The sequence below is a fragment of the Seriola dumerili genome, unplaced genomic scaffold (genome assembly GCF_002260705.1).
Source record: "Seriola dumerili isolate Sdu_G_001 unplaced genomic scaffold, Sdu_1.0 BDQW01000160.1, whole genome shotgun sequence".
Taxonomy (NCBI): Eukaryota; Metazoa; Chordata; class Actinopteri; order Carangiformes; family Carangidae; genus Seriola; species Seriola dumerili.
Genome location: NW_019174415.1, coordinates 425,967 through 442,125, shown reverse-complemented (window position 1 = coordinate 442,125; position 16,159 = coordinate 425,967). Strand labels below are relative to the sequence as shown.

General features: G+C 39.7%; 2 protein-coding genes across 3 annotated transcripts; one reads left to right on the top strand and one right to left on the bottom strand.

The window, feature by feature from the left end:
• Window positions 1-5,257: 5,257 nt before the first annotated feature.
• cdx1 (caudal type homeobox 1) lies at window positions 5,258-11,012 on the top strand. The gene is made up of 3 exons (XM_022751556.1): window positions 5,258-5,617; window positions 6,806-6,954; window positions 8,283-11,012. The coding sequence occupies exons 1-3, from the start codon at window positions 5,272-5,274 to the stop codon at window positions 8,466-8,468; spliced, it is 681 nt and encodes a 226-aa protein (XP_022607277.1). The 5' UTR covers window positions 5,258-5,271; the 3' UTR covers window positions 8,469-11,012.
• Window positions 11,013-11,946: 934 nt separating this feature from the next.
• LOC111226420 lies at window positions 11,947-15,836 on the bottom strand. 2 transcript variants are annotated; one of them, XM_022751553.1, is made up of 6 exons: window positions 15,645-15,836; window positions 14,612-14,938; window positions 14,206-14,463; window positions 13,880-14,104; window positions 13,638-13,745; window positions 11,947-13,459 (listed from the first exon to the last, which is right to left on the bottom strand). In XM_022751553.1, the coding sequence occupies exons 1-6, from the start codon at window positions 15,691-15,693 to the stop codon at window positions 13,278-13,280; spliced, it is 1,149 nt and encodes a 382-aa protein (XP_022607274.1). In that variant the 5' UTR covers window positions 15,694-15,836; the 3' UTR covers window positions 11,947-13,277. The 2 variants fall into 2 exon arrangements, with proteins under 2 accessions (XP_022607274.1, XP_022607275.1); XM_022751554.1 differs by having other exon boundaries at window positions 13,982-14,104; window positions 15,645-15,835.
• Between the last annotated feature and the right edge of the window lie 323 nt (window positions 15,837-16,159).

Sequence of the window (16,159 nt, the reverse complement as noted above, 5' to 3'; positions counted from 1 at the left end):
AAAAAAAAAAAAAAAAAGTGTTCCCAATGGAGACATGCACACTCCTTGCCTGACGGATTCACACCGAGGAGAGTGTCAGTGGTCCAACCCTGCTGAAGCTGAGAGAGAGAGCAGAGGAGGAGAGGGAGAGGAGGGAGGGAACAGTGAAGGGGAGTTGAGCAAAAAGCGAGAGAGGGAAGTTTCAAAAACAAAGGAGTGAACTGAGAAAGAGAGAAAAAGGCAGAGGGAGAAAACTTCAAAATACAGATCGAGTTCTGCTTGTTGTTCTTAGGTAGCAGCTCAGAGGTCCCAAGCTGCAGTGATTTGTTTATGAATGGAGTGGCGAGCAACTGGAGGTGAGACTGAGACAGTCTCTATTGGCAACAGCAATCTGGACCGCATCTAACCCCTGCATAAAACAACAAACACAATAAAAAGGAAGAAAAAGAGTGAGAGAGTGAGTGAGAGGTCCAGGCAGGAAAAAAAAAGGTTTTGGCAGAGCTTGTGGTGGCCTGCTTTGGAAACAAACATGGAGGTCTGAGTTTCTCAGGAAAATAACTTCACTTATATAATCGCACTGCTAGAATAAAGTGTAAACTAAATTAAATACATAGAATAGTTTTAGTTTGAGTGAATCTGGATTTTTCACATGGTGAATCTATTTTTCTCCCTTTTTATTCCATTTGTCCCACTTAAGATAACTCAACACCTCCCTCTGTCTTCACCCGCTTCTGTCTCTTTTCTTTCCTCTCTTTCAAACACGTGTGCGCACACACTCACACACACACACACACACACACACACACACACACACACACACACACACACACACACACCATGCAAATACGTCTGTTTTCTACATTGGCTCTCCTCCTAATTTCTTCCTTTCCCAGGATATGAGTGGATGGCTTGAAATTCATAACACAACCCTGCAGCTGACGAAGGTCTTTTCTCTCTAACAAGGGGTCGGGGCAGACGGGGGAGGAGGGAACAGGGGCTAAATTGGACAGTAACCATGTTCTCCTCTAATTGTGAGGGTAAATCTAAAAGCCCTGCTAGCAGTAATTAGAGAGCCACTGAAGCCCCAGTTATTAAATAGGAGGGGAGCAACACCACGCAGGACTGTCCCACCTTAACGTCTTTCTAATTCTGTCTGTGTAATTAACACCTCCTTGCAATAAATCTGTTCTAAATCCATCCGTTTACCCACATATCTACATATTTCTAGTGCAATGCCAATTCAAATGTAGACACAAGAGATAGCAGGTAATACGGCAACAATAATACACATCACATTCACGTATGCAAATATGTCCTCCACACAAAGTCCTTTATCAGCTGGAGATAAGACACACACTGTGTCTAAACATCCTGCAACAAACCACAGCTCTAACAGGACACGCTAGGTGGAAGTTTTAAGACAGACAAGAACGACACGTCTAATACAGACACTGCATTATGTTATTATCTACGATTTAGGATATTGTTACAATGGAGTGGTGAGAAAGAGAACACGAGGGGGTATCTATTGCTTTAAATTTGGCAGCTGTCTTTGTTTATTCATACAGCTTGACAGAGTGGTGGACCACTTAACAAACTGGATGCCAGATCATTCTGCTACAACAATACCCGGCCTATTCAGCCTATCTGAACAGCTTAAGAGCGGTTTCTCTCACTGCTGATCTGGATTGTTGCCATAGCTTAAGTGCAACTAGTGCAACTGTGCTGCTAGTTTGTGTTTTGCTGTGTTTTGGATAAGGCTGGAAGTTATCTCTCTGGGCCCCATGGAGGCCCCTGCGATGGGGGAGGGAGGTAGAAGCAGGAAGCACCGGGGCTGAGGTCTGGACCTGGAGCTGAACCCAACTCACCTCTGATAGATGAAGATGGATGAAGCCATAAAATATTTGATCTGAACTCAAATCCATTTTAAGCTGTACTGATAAAGGGTGCCTGAGTCGGAGGCTCCTCATGGCTTCAACCTGATGACATCATTCAGGTCAAAACCAGAAAATGAAGATATGTCTAATATACAACAACAACAGCGACAATCGTACCCATCACTGTTTCATTCCTCTCAGGAATAATGTCACTGCAAGCAAAACAACACAATTCAAGCAGCACAGGACAGGACAGGATAAATACATTTATTGACTAATCAATCAACAGAAAATTGATAGGCAACTACTTTGATAATCGATTAAGCACATTTTTTTTCAAGCGAAAATTCCAAACATTCCCTTGTTCTTTTCCAACATAAGGATCTGCTACTTCGGTGTGATGTCCTCCTTGTGACATTTTTCAAATTTTTTTTTTACATTTTATAGACAAAATGTTCAATTCATTCATTCATATTTGGCAAATCAGACAAGCAAATAATCTTGAGTTACAGCCCTAATTCAGTTAACATCATAAAACTGATAAAAAGCCCGACATGAGGAATTAATGAAACTAAGGGCGTCCTGGTGACGAGCGAGCCTCATCTTGTCAGCTCCTTACTGCATAGTGTCAAATAAAGGAAACAATGACAGAAAAGTCTTTTAAAAAAGAGAGAGACTGAAATGGGGGACGTACAGTAGAGGGAGAATAGGTTAAATTTGCACATGATACTTTTTTCTCACTTGATCATGTGTTTTATGTTGTTGTTGTGTTTAGTTGCATTCAGACTAAACTGAATCTTATTGAGTTGTAATCACTTTCCACGTCTGGTTTTAAAGATTCAATAAAAACTTACAAGAAGAAAAATATATTTTTTGTGCATCCAGAACAGTAACTTGATGTGGTCCTGCATCATGAAATATTACTTAAATCAAATTTGTACGTTGTCTTATCTTTAATTGGGCAAGTCTAAACACAGACATAGTGGGTGAGTATACAGACCACCTCGCACTCTATGATCAAATAAAACGACTGGAGTGGTGACTGATCATACTGAGTAAACTACGCAACTTGTAATAACCACTTTTTGTACTTGTTGTACATTTAAATAATATAACCCCTTCTCAACTTTTCAGCGTTCGGCTGCCATGCATGCTCTAAGGGTTTAGCACTGTTTACTGCTTTCAGGCTTTTTCTGTAGACTGTAATATGTCTAAGTGGAAGCCTGGCTGTGGAGGATGAAAGCTCTGGGTGTGTCTCGGCACCTACAGCAGCTCTCTCACACATGTGAGCTTTTTAGAATTGGCCAAAGGAGGATATAAGCCTTTTATTAGTTCCCCCTCGATGAACTTGAACGTCTGTACAACTACAAGGAGACCAATGGGAACAATGTTTATGCTGCACTGTTTAAACTGAGTCACTATACATGGATTGTCCCCTACAGTAACCCTTCATTTAGATAAATATTAAAGATTTATACAGCCTGAAAAAAGCACAGGTTTTTATTTCTGGCACACAGCAGCAGACAAGTGCCGTAAATTACAAGTATAAGAATCTTTTCTGGGGTCTGAATGTTTGAAGACATTTTAGTACTACTTTAGGGTCATTTAAGGCTTAGTGCAGTCTCAATCTTGGTGTTGTCCATTGCGCTTTGTATTTTGCAAATTGTATTTTGATGAACATTTTCACTTTGGCAGCATTGCTTTTTAAAAACTTTCATGCCAAGTAAAACACCTTTGAATGGAACTGAATAAAAAATGTATGTGTGTAATGTAAGTGCTAAAACCACATCCCTTTATTTTTAGCCGTGTTGGTTCTACTTGGTGGCTTTGATCTCAAGTATTTCAAGCTTTTTCGCAATAGACTGCACAAGTTTGATGTTTATGTTGCACTTGCTTTAATGTTCAGGCCTGTGGCACTTTTCTCTCCATTAACATGAGCCTGCCTCATGCTACCAGCTGACAGCTGTTATAGCTGATAATGAGTGTTCTGACCAAGATACTGGCATGAATCTTTTATGAATGTTTGATCAGACTTGAGATGCAGATGAACCCACAGACAAGCTTGTCAAGTGGAATATACAGTTCAATGTATGATAATCTGAGTGCATCAACTGATTGTGGAAAAGTCATAAAGCCTGCAGCAAGTTGGATAAAGAATAAACTTTGGACATATTGATCATATAGTATGTTTGTAAACAGCAAGTTTGCGTCTATGTAGGACTCCAGACCTGGAATATTACCTGCTTGTATTTAGTTTTTTGCTGCCCTCATGTGGTTGTTTTATGCAGGGATCTAGTGGAAAATAGAGCCACTTGATTTGAATGGCTAATTTCTGTATTTGCTATATATTGTAGCTGACTATTCACATATATAAAGAACTGAGAGTGAGTTTGGAGAGTGAGGAAATCATAAATAGCTCACCATTATCTGTTGTCACCCCATGAAGAATAACAGTCAAACTGTTTTTTGAGACTGAAAACAGGAAGTAGTCCATGTTATCTTTTGTTCAAACTAAACAGTTATTGGGAAATATTTACAGGTGTACAAATTTATCCACAACACCTATTCTTGTTGAACATACAGTATATTACTTGTGCTTTTCAGGCCACATGTGTCTGACATCTACAGTTACTACTTTAGAGATTGACTTTAACATTTAAAATATACAATTATCTTGTAAAATGTGTCACTTTAAGCCTACGCAGTAATGCATCAGTAATAATAATGTCACACTGTAACACTGATGTTGTTTTCTTAAGTGTGCTTCTGATATTTATTTAGTGTAACTAAATGTAATTAATTACAATTAAAGGAACTTCATATCCACCACATACCTGGACATGTGGAGAAATATTTAAAGCTTAATGTAGGGAGACAGCATTTACAGAACATATGTGCGAGGTTTTCTGTTGCCTAATTAATACCTCAACAATAACACATGTTCTTTTACATATTACGATTTTTTACATTGTGGCATTGGTTTTGACCACCACCACCACTGAGCCAACTCATATTTTAATTTACAATATCTGTGCTGGTTATCACATGAGCCTTACATGCACACGAGCGTGCACGGCACGCTAACATTATATGAGTGGCCTTATCAAAATGATCCACCAGGGCAAACCGGGTAAATGAGGGTCAATGGCCTCATGTCGCCAAGACGAGCGGGCAGGTGGGTCGCAGGTAAAACGTGACGTCATTATGATACTTTTGAACTCCTTGGCAGTAAATCTATAAAGGTGTGTTGTCTTACTGCACAGGTGGTTCAGTAATAAGCCTTACCTTAGACTGAAGTGAAACCAGAGCGCCAGAGGCTGCCGGGAGTAAACACGGAGGCCTAACATGCGCCAGGAGGTTTGAATCACCGAGGTCTACTGAGAGTCACCCTACCTGTCTGGACGAGGCCACCGGTATGTACCCCAGCTCACAGTCGGTCAGACACCCGACTCAGGCTCTGTCAATGAACAGTCAGTACATTCCGCCTCCGTATGACTTCACCGGCTATCATCACGTCCAGGGAGTCGGTGACCAGTCAACGAGTGCCTGGAACCCTTTTTACTCTCCCCGGGAGGAGTATCCGTACAGCTTCCCGGGGTCAAGCCCCAGCGCCGGGCAGGTCAGCTTCACCTCCCCGGATTTGAGCGGCACGCCCACCGCCGCCGGAGGAGGGTCGTACACCCCGTATAACTTAATCTCTGGACAGGACCCTTTCAGCTGCAGGAGGAGGCCACATGAATCCATCAGACCGTCCGTTTCAGGTGGGACTTCATCATAACATACATACTGACCTTAGAGGTCAACATGTTGGCTTTTTGTAGGCTGCATGGTATGATTAAGCATTGGCCTCCACCTTAAAATATAATTATACATTTAAGCACTTGACTGAGCTGAGAAATGCTTTTCTTTGAAATATACACCTGAAGTTGTCATCTTGTTTCTGATCACAAATCAGATCTTAAATGCCATAAACAAGCAGGATGTGTCATCTAGATAAGACCCTATGATTAAGGAAGCTCAAACATAATTCTTGTCATGAGATATGTCCTTGGTGCAGTCACATGACAAAATGAACCTTAGCAGTGGAGTGGGAATACAGATGACAGATATGGTAAAACACATTTTCATTGACAGGAACAATTTCAACATAGTCAAACTAGTCTGCACACACATTCATCAAGCTTTTCACCTCTCCCTTCCGCCAGCAAGATGTCAATAAAAAGCTAACAGTGGAGTCTACAGAGGTGACGCTCCCCACCCTCTCTGTCCACTGGGTGGGTGCAAAAGGGTTACAGACAGGCTAGATAACACGGTCACTGCAGGAAGTCTGCAGAAATCAAACCTCCTCTAAAGGCCCTCAGGCCTTACTGATATCTGTCTGTGTGTGTGTGTGTGTGTGTGTGTGTGTGTGTGTGTGTGTGTGTGTGTGTGTGTGTGTGTTGTTTGGTCTTCCTCGATCGATGCTGTCACTTGGTCCAGATTTCAGATCAGTAACTCACAGACTCACCCTTTCCGAAGAGTGTGTGTGCGTTTGTCTGTGTATCCGTGTGTGTGCGTGTGAGAACACGCATGTCAATGAATAGCTGCCTGTGTAAACACCTATGTAAACACCACTCACGGTGATAAGGAGAACCACTGATGCAATGCAGTGGGGAGTCTTTACATTAGTTATAGTTAACGTGATTAATAGAGTTGATGAGGCTTTAAGTGGCGCCTGAACTTGAACGTGGCACCAGACATCTTCACATTAGTCATTTATTTGGCCACGAATCACACTACACATGACTCACTGACATTATAATCATTCCTCTATGTATTACTATAACTGTTAGGAATGAAGACAAACAAATACACAGTAACGGATAACACCCTGTTTACTTACATTCACCCAATCAATCATCCAAACTTGTTTTGTTGTGTAATTCAGGATTGTTTTTTGCATGACATAGGAGGGAAGACTCGCACTAAGGACAAGTACAGGGTGGTGTACACTGACCACCAACGTCTGGAACTGGAAAAGGAGTTTCAGCACAACCGCTACATCACCATGAGGAGGAAGAGTGAGCTGTCGATGGCACTGAGCCTCTCCGAGAGACAGGTGAGAGGACTGAAGGGAATTCAAGTTAAGGCTAGAGAGGTAAGTAGAGAAGTGGGTGGAAGTACAGGAAGGGTTACAATGCAAGGCTGGTGAGAATCAAAGGGACATGACGAAAAAAGGCAGGTGTGAATCGCAGGGAAAAATCAACCCCAAACTCTTTAACATTGTTAGAAAGCTATTAGCAATTTTAACAGATGGTAAGATTATTTCATATCTTTTTCCTTTTTGAGCATGAAAGTTCATTCTTGAAAACTTCCCTCAAAACGTATAACTACTGTAACTACTGCTGAACAGTAGTCACTGTTGCAGTAACAACTGTGGCTGCAATTACAGCAAACACAGCAGTTATCAGTATCTGCATAAGCCAGTGGTGGTACCACACTAAGTATGGCTGTGGCACTAAGACCGCAGAGTGTACTGGATTGAGCAAGCGTGTGTTTTGTCACTGACGAAATCAAATTTTCTTTGGAAAGAGACAAAAATCTACTATTTTATCTTCAGTTAAATAATCTTTTAAGGATTGGGCCCAGGCAGACGTATTCAATCATGATATTTGACAGTTAAGAAAGTCTCCTACAAATTAAAGACTGTAATAAGGCAGAAAAATATTTGTCAATATGGGGGATGTGGCTGGATGAAGTGACAGCTGTCTTCTGTATGAGAAAAACAATTTGGTTTGTTTTCATTGACCACACTAGTTCCTGTTTTTATGGCTTTTTTAGTTGCTGAGGGGTGGTTTAGGGAAGGGAGGGTTAGGAAATGGGTTGTTTCTTTTTTTAATGTGATTCACACCATTGATACTGATAGCTGTATATTTTGTCCCATCATGTAGAGTTAATACTAACACAGCACACATTAGCAGAAAGTTCTTCGACAATCCCATTTGGAGAAACCAGCTTTAAGATAGAAAACCTCTGTAAACCGTAATGTCATGTGGCTAAACAAAGCATTTCACATAAGTAGCATTAATGGTGAAACCCTCACTCCGGCTTTCTTGATGCTGTTATTGTTATTACTGTTTTTTTTCTGTCTACTCATTCCACTTGTTAAACCAACAGCTGAGTGCGATGGTTGCGGCACCTTAAGTAATTCTGGGAAAGTTGGAAATTACATAACAGGAGCAAAAGTAGATTCAGCAGCGCAAGAGAAAGTTAGCACGAAAAGCACAATCATTACAGTTTGTCACAAAAATGTCCCACTTAAGATACCAAATCTGCAAGACATATGAAAAAGCGGTCATGCGTAATCACTTGCTGTTTTTATTACTATTCAACTACCTTGTAAAGATGTTAGTAGATATCTTATGTTTGTGTTTCTCTGTGTTTCAGGTGAAGATCTGGTTTCAGAACAGACGCGCCAAAGAGAGGAAAATCAACAGGAAGAAGCTGCAGCACTCCCAGCAGGCCTCTACCACTACACCCACCCTACCTGTAGTAGGTGGACCCACTGACATTCATGTCACCACCAGCCCCAGCAGCAACATTCTGTCTGATGCAATATCAGAGGAATACTAGGTGGATTTCATATGGAAGACTGATGGAGCATCTGATGTGTACATAGTTGTTTTTTTTTGTTTTTTTTATAAGTTCACCACAGAATGAATGGAGATGATTCAACATGATGTTATAATGCTGCACCTTCTGCCTCTCACATTAACAAGCACCACTGATCTTTTGTACTGATCGTCTCTTCTGGACGTTTGCTGACCACAGGACTTTAACTTGTCACTTGTCAAACGTACGTGCTGTGTTTACGAACTGGTGGTTAAAGTGACAATGAAACTGTGTTTTCAGAAGTTCCTTTCTTTAACGTACAGGCATGTTGAAATGTTCTTGGTTGATGGTGACAGAGAGGATATGCGCATGTACTGTATATTCACGTATCTGCAACCTGACCAAGAAAAGAGGAATGGTGTGTATTTGTTTCGTCTCTCTTTCTTTGTGGTCTAACTATGTGAGGAAATAAATCTCAAAATCATACTTGAGCACGGAAATTAAAATGGTCACAGCAGATTGCGTCAAGATATCAGATACCAGCTTCTCACTTATTTTTAACTGAAGTAAAATTAATATATGGCAAATAGATTAATTCTTTTGGTTTGTTATTACTAAGGAAGGAAAGGTTATGCCAAAGTTCAACAATTCTTTAATGCTCTTTTCTTCTTTCTATCTTCTTTCTGTTGAAAATTGAGGATATATCACAGGAACCAGTGGGTTTCAGTCACAGGGAGGAAGCTATATATAGCGTAATGGAGGAGGTAAAGTCACAGAAATGTTGAAAAAATATAGGAAGTAAGAAATGATAAACGGGTGTAAAACATGACATGTATTCTAAATTTTTTTGCAACATTGTGGTAAAAGCAAGGACCTGAGAGGAAATGTGTTTAAAAAGGAAAAAGACATTCAGACGGCAGTGTTTAGCCACATCCTGAAAAACAGCTGTAGATAGTTCAACCGCACGACTCACAATCTATGGTCATTCTACTACTAAACACAGACATTCATCTTAATCATGAACCTGTGAGAAGATTTCAACTGAGGAAAGTCAGTGCTTCCCTTATGTATGTTTGAAAAATAATAATGTATTACACATGTAAGAAATGTTAACACACCTGCACATGTTGCTGTTTGTAAGTCACTTTAAAGAATCGGCAGGAAAAATGGCAAATGTTGCAATGCAAATTTAGTCTCAACCAGTCAACCAAGGACTGCAAAAACTGTTTTAAAATAAACCTCTGTACCACAAACTTGTGCAACCCATGTGTTTTTGCAATTAGGGTGTGCAGTGAAGGATTTCTCTCTTTTCTCCTTCAGCACTTGTTATTATTTGTTCTTTAATAATTTTTTTGTGGGTTTTCATATGTTGAAGATTTGTAAAATGCCTTTTGCTGTACATTTTTGTAAAGAAGAAAAAAGAAAAGAAAGCACCAAGGTTTATTGATCAGGTTGAATTTTCTGTTCATTAGCACTAACCACACTCAGTCAGCTGTGGGTCTATTTGCTTTCACTGCACCACAATTATCTGAAACATTTCAAAAGAGACAAGTTTCTTCATAACTTCAGGCCCCCAATGAAGACACGCACCAGTGGTATAAAGTACCTGGCCACTAATGTATTCATTTAATGAAATTATGGCCTGAGATTACCAAAGTTTTGCACCATACGTATATATTAATATGCTTCAGGACTTCAGTGTAATAATTCAGCTCCTGGCTTATGACAGATGTTTTCATAGTAACGTTTATATCTTTCTACACTGCATTTCTTTACTTTCTGTTGCATAGTAATCAGCTGTACTGTACACATGTTGAATATGAAACAAAAAAGAGTGCTGCATCAAACAATATTTTTGTTTGTTCTCAAATGAAATGTTAAATTATAAGTCACTTGAAAGTTACCATCAACCAAAGACTGACATACCCAGAACGGAAGAACTGGCACCAATCAAAAGTCTTACTTTTATAGTTTAATGGCTTTGGCATGGCATGGTCACATCACATGAAAGTGTCACGACAATGATAAAATCTCCTGGTTTTTATGAGGAAAAAAATAAATGTTCAATTGTGGTTCAACCAAACCTATGAAGAGTTCAGGTGCAGCAGCTTAATCTCTTTGGATAAACTATGTAATGCACATATTAAAAGGTGAACAGCTGAAACAAAGCTCAACAAGTTGTTACCCACACAATTATTATATTGCATAAAGTAGAACTGGCTGACTGATCAGATGGCAAAATGATACTGGATCACTGGAGCAGGTTTATTACACTTCTCCTGTGTTGTCAATCATTTGCTCAGGAGATCATGTCAGTCAGGTGTTCAGATGTGTTTCAATGAAAAAAGGAGCTCAGGTGGTTGTTTAAGGACACTACAGCTATCATGGACCATAAATGCCAATTTTATGGCACTGTGAATCAGCTGAATAGGAGTCCATGGTTGGCAACCTTTAACCCTTAACCAACCATCAAACAAAACCAAACATGTAACCTGTCTTTAATTAAACCCACATTAAACAACTGAAAGCACAGTATGTTAACATAACTACCAAAAAAAAAAAAAAGACAGAAAAATGATTAAGACTGGAAATTTCCATTGAGTGGATGCTTAAAACAGAAGTGACAAAGTATTGAAAAAGTATGCAACAGAAGAAGTATGCAGCAGAGAGGAACTGAAAAAAAAGACCTAAAGTTACAGTGAACTGAAATCAGCCATTAGATATTATGGACAGGGGGACTAAATTTTCCAAATTGGGCCCCTCATCCACATCCACTCCAGCACCACCACCCACCCCTCCACCGTTAGCTCTAACACCAACACGGTCAATTCCAAACAAGCTCTTGGCCATTACCCTTTTAGTGAAACAGATGGGGTCCAACCATAGAGGGTGAATTTCTTGCTGACTTAAGGCCCAACAATTCACTAATTGCAAGCAGAAGAAATACCAACTTAATAACAATAAGTATAGTTATTCAGTGCAAGTTATTTAATTCCACGATTTTTGAAAACATTAAATTTCTTGTGCTTTGCTGTCTGTTGAAGTCTGACATACTGATAGACAGACAGAATGTAATGCTGTGCTGTTTTATGTGATTAAAGCACTCCTTTCAGGAAGGGAATTATGCTGAGGAGAACGTAGTGATCAACCTCTGCTCATTCAAGGTTCAAAGTTTTGATCCATCACATGTTCATACAATAAAACCTTTGAATCGTGAATGAGCTGAAGAGTTACTGGTAGCTTACGGAAACCCTCCTGTACAAGCTTACATCCTGCCCATGAATGTGCTCTGTGAATGTGTCACTATTAAAAATGGCTGTAAATGACATATTAATCTACTTGATCTAGCCCTCAGTTGTGTGTAGCTTAATCTAATTTTGGACAAATAGCTGTACATCTTTTAAATCATAAACATTTATGACTGACTATTAATACTAAAACATAAAACATCTAAGTCAACAGCGCTGATTTTCTATTTACTCCAAATAATTAGCATGAATATCCACAATGTTTCACCTCCAGCCTTGAAAGTTGGAGTCTAAAATAGTTCAACATTTATTCCAAATTAATCAGTCATCACAAAGTTTTAAGTCTTACTATTGTTCAGTAACACTGATATCTCTATTCAGGTACACTCTAAACTGGAAGCCACAGAGAAATAGGAAATACAACAAACTAAATATAGGAAATGTAGCTTGATGGTGTTAAACGATAAGAAAACATCAAGTTCTTCTTGAACTAGACACTGTACAAATATAACAACAAGTTCACTGAAATATACAGCAACACTATATTTGTTCCGGTTCTCCCCAGAAGAAGACACACTTTTTTAAAACGTGTCTCTCCAATGCTGCTGCTAACTCACTGTATTAACTAATAAGTAATTGTAAGTGTAACCATTTCAAATTTCAGAAGTAACTCCATATATTGTAGTTGCAGGCAACACCTACTACCATCTACTAACACACAAACGTTAACTAACTTGTAGTCTACCCCTGACTTTATATAGGCAGTATGATTCAAACTGCTCAACCCATTCAAACTTATCATTCCATTAAAGGAATATGTAAAAAAGTTAAATGTCACAAATGGTTTGAACACCCTGTAATTAGGTTTTCTTAAATATCACACCCTGCAACTGATAAACTATTTTGTAAGACTGACAGCTCATGCGTGAGAAAAAGCAGAAGTGCTTACATCAGGAACCACATACTTGCTATGTTGAACTTCCAGAGAGACAAGACATTTCTTTCTTCCTCTTTCAAACTTATCTTTAGGCTAGAAATTTAAGGGAAGACTGCACAGTAGAGTTTGATGTTAACTGCACCGAAACTTTGATAAATGTAATTTTGCAATGCACACTGTACAGGAGGTTATTAAATATACTCCAACTAATCTATCCACATTTCTTTAATAAATACATTTTAATTTAAGTAATTGCAAACTCTTTCACTTTGACATCAAGTTAAAAGTTGCCTTTTTAGATCACATGTAAACACAGATGGTTGACCAACATAAACATAGTGATGACGCCTATTCAGAGTATACAATAGATGACAGTTTGTGTCTGTCATCACTGTAGAGTAACAAAACTAAATACACTGTAATGACAAATTTCTTTCATTGTCATTGCAAGTTTACAGTGTTTTGACTATGAAATACATGTTCATATGCTCATAAATTAAGGGAAAAGGTAAAAACAAGAAGGTACAGGAGTACAGTAGAAGTAAAGAAAACCACAATATGTGTGCGCTTTCATGGGTTGTATTGTCCTAATGGGAAATCACATTAAATTAAGGTTCAAGTCCTCCAGACAATGAACCCTTCAAATCACCTACGGACCATGGCGTACACACAGTTATCTCCTGTTGGCTCAACAGTCTGCCGAGATCGCGCTGAAAACTTGACTTGGCCGTACTCCACCTCCACCTCCTCTCTCTGCTTCACCTGCCCCCTCTGCCGCTGCAGGATCCTGACATCTGCATAGGTTAATTCCTGCTCATCGGTTTCCTCTGCAAAGAGGAAGGAAGAAGTGTCACAAACACATCATATTCAATGTGGTATGAATAGATATACTTAGTGATAGCAGTGGAGTGTTAAAGAAATAGTTCAAACTACTCTTTTAATCTATGGGTAGACGAAGCGACATGAATGCGATGAGTTTGGGAAAGGGGAAGTTTTGTTTTGTACCTTGGGGTTCGTTGCTTTTCTTTTTCTTCTGAGCATAGATGACGGCTACACCAACCACCAAGAGAATTACCAGTGCTGCGAGTGCACCAACCAACGCCGGCAAATTGGCTGTTTCAGTAATAAAAGACACAAGAGACATACGTGTTGTTAAAACAGCAAAAGCGTGTTTTTACAGAGACAAAGTAAAAAATATGGGGAAATGACATCTATGAATCCACTGCTGCAGAATTGTTGTCACTTACTAATGTACCATGGGTGATTTCTGCTCGGGGAAGGCACAGTTTGATTGGAGGATGTAATAGTAATGGAGGGCTTATTTGACACTGTGATACTGGTCTCCTTACCCACAGTAGTGTCTGGGACCGTGGTAGGGGCTGTTGTTGACTTGATACACAGTGTGTTATTGGCTTCAAACACCCACTGTGATATGTGCGTCCCATTAGAGGTGCAATTAATGTAGATGAAGCCTTATGGGAAGGAAACAGATTAACCATGACTGATGTACAGAGTGACCATAATCATCAGTGTCAATATCATCAAACTGTTTTCATCTCATGTTCTCACTCACCACAGTTAGATATCGTCTCCTCTTTGGAGACATGGCTGACATTATTCTTGACTGAGCAGACCAGGCGTCCTGAGACGTGTTGTTTCAGAGTGATGTTGTTAGTCTCATGATTTCCAGAGAGGAGCTCAGTGTGTGTCAGTGTGCGTCCACCCAGAGTCCAGCTGTACTGAGGACTGTCCCCTCCCTCAGAGGAGCAGGACGCCCTCATCTCTCCCTGGGACAGACACTCAGTGACCAGCCGGACAGAGGACACAGGAGCTGAGGAAACACACTCACTGGTTTATGTTGCTATCAATAGGTATAAAATACAGATATGTGGAGACTATGAGATATATGTAGTTTATCTGTAGAATATGAGATATATCAATATTACTAAATTCTCCAGCAGGCAAAAAAAGTTATTTACCTTGAATGAACAACTGTAGAGTCTGAGGCTTTGAACCGTGTCCACTGGAATCAAATGTTTCTAGGGTATATTCACCACCATCAGTCCTGCTCAGGTTATTGATCCTAAATGTTCCATTACTGGGAGTAAAGAAGGATCTGTCTGCTATCAGATTAGAGTAAATCTCATTATTTCTCCCTTTGAGTATTATTGTTGTGTTGAATTTCCATTGGTATTTAGTTATTTCTGAGGCGCTGGCTATCAGCCGGAGGACCACAGTTCCTCCCAAAGCTCCATAACACTGAGCTCCATCCTGTCTGCCGTCACAGTGGATTTCCACACCTGGAACTTTTAGAAAAATAGGTTGTAAAAGAAAATCCTAAATATCAGTTTTGATCATGTCATTTACCACAAAGACCATGACAGTGTTTTATACATATTCAAATAAAACAGAAATAGTGCATTTGTTGCTGCTGTGTCTCTCTCACACATTGTACAAACAGGCGTTCATGGTTGTGCAGCTGAGCATTACAGAGGTTTAGCTAACACAGCTATTTTCCCTGTAACCACAGGCTTTTTTCCACTGCAGACATTTTGACATGTCACAGTGGGAAAAACAGAAGTGTATAATGAAATGAACAATGGCTGAATTCCATTCAGCTGCTTCATTTTCAGGGTCCTGGTGTTGTACTTGCTGGATCACTGACACACTGTACGGGTTTACGGGGACACGTGAACAGAACAAACCCATTGTTAGTGTTGTTAGTAACACCTGAGGTTTTCCTGCTATGACAAGTCAAACACCAGCTTTTGTTTTGTTTTGTTTTGTTTCTAATGTGTAAAGTGATGTAAGGGATATTTTAAGGAGGGATGTCATAATTGCTATATTTACCATAAGTGCATTCAGTGTACTGTATGTTCAATTGATCCTTGGAACAAAAAGACTAGATGTGATCCCCATTGCTGCATAAAAACGTATCAGCACAAAACATATTATCTATGTATTAAATAAAGAATTAATAAGTGCCACATGAAAAAAGTCTGAGCAGCTCACCATGAGAGACTCCGAGCAGCATCAGCAACAGTCCAACCACAGCTTTCATGTCTCCTCACTGTCTAGCCTCTGTTGACCCCGTCAGCAGCTCTCAGACAAACTCCTCTTCACCTACTTCACCCAGAGGCAAACAGCATGTTTTACTGTTAGTGATCAGCCACAGAGGAGAATGTGTCAAAACTTTGATCAGGTGGAGCGTTCTTGTATTCATCTTTTTGTGGGCAGAGAGAAGAACAGGAAGTGATATCAGTTTCACTTCCCCTTGAGCCTATAAAAAGAGGGGCTTGCTGTTCTTGATGGACTGAGTGAAGGAGAGAGAAACATTCCTCCTTCATACGGAAAGAGGATTTGAGATGTGACATTTCTGAGATGTCCATGTGCCGTCAAATTAACAATTACAAAATGGATCCTGTTAGCTGATTTGTCTCTCCATCTCATCTTTTGTGACTAAATAAGTATATGATTCATCATGGTGCATATTCCTCATCCCTTCACATATAATAACAAATTAAAAT

What these genes read in the sequence shown, in the direction of transcription:
- LOC111226420 (XM_022751553.1), bottom strand. Translation starts at nt 15,693, where the DNA reads ATGAAAGCTGTGGTTGGACTGTTGCTGATGCTGCTCGGAGTCTCTCAT. An exon ending in TCTACAGTTGTTCATTCAAG is followed by an intron (nt 14,464 to 14,611) that starts GTAAATAACTTT and finishes GTGTTTCCTCAG; the next exon opens with CTCCTGTGTCCTCTGTCCGG. An exon ending in GAAAAGCAACGAACCCCAAG is followed by an intron (nt 13,460 to 13,637) that starts GTACAAAACAAA and finishes TCCTCTTTGCAG; the next exon opens with AGGAAACCGATGAGCAGGAA.
- cdx1 (XM_022751556.1), top strand. Translation starts at nt 5,272, where the DNA reads ATGTACCCCAGCTCACAGTCGGTCAGACACCCGACTCAGGCTCTGTCA. An exon ending in CATCAGACCGTCCGTTTCAG is followed by an intron (nt 5,618 to 6,805) that starts GTGGGACTTCAT and finishes TGCATGACATAG; the next exon opens with GAGGGAAGACTCGCACTAAG. An exon ending in TGAGCCTCTCCGAGAGACAG is followed by an intron (nt 6,955 to 8,282) that starts GTGAGAGGACTG and finishes TCTGTGTTTCAG; the next exon opens with GTGAAGATCTGGTTTCAGAA.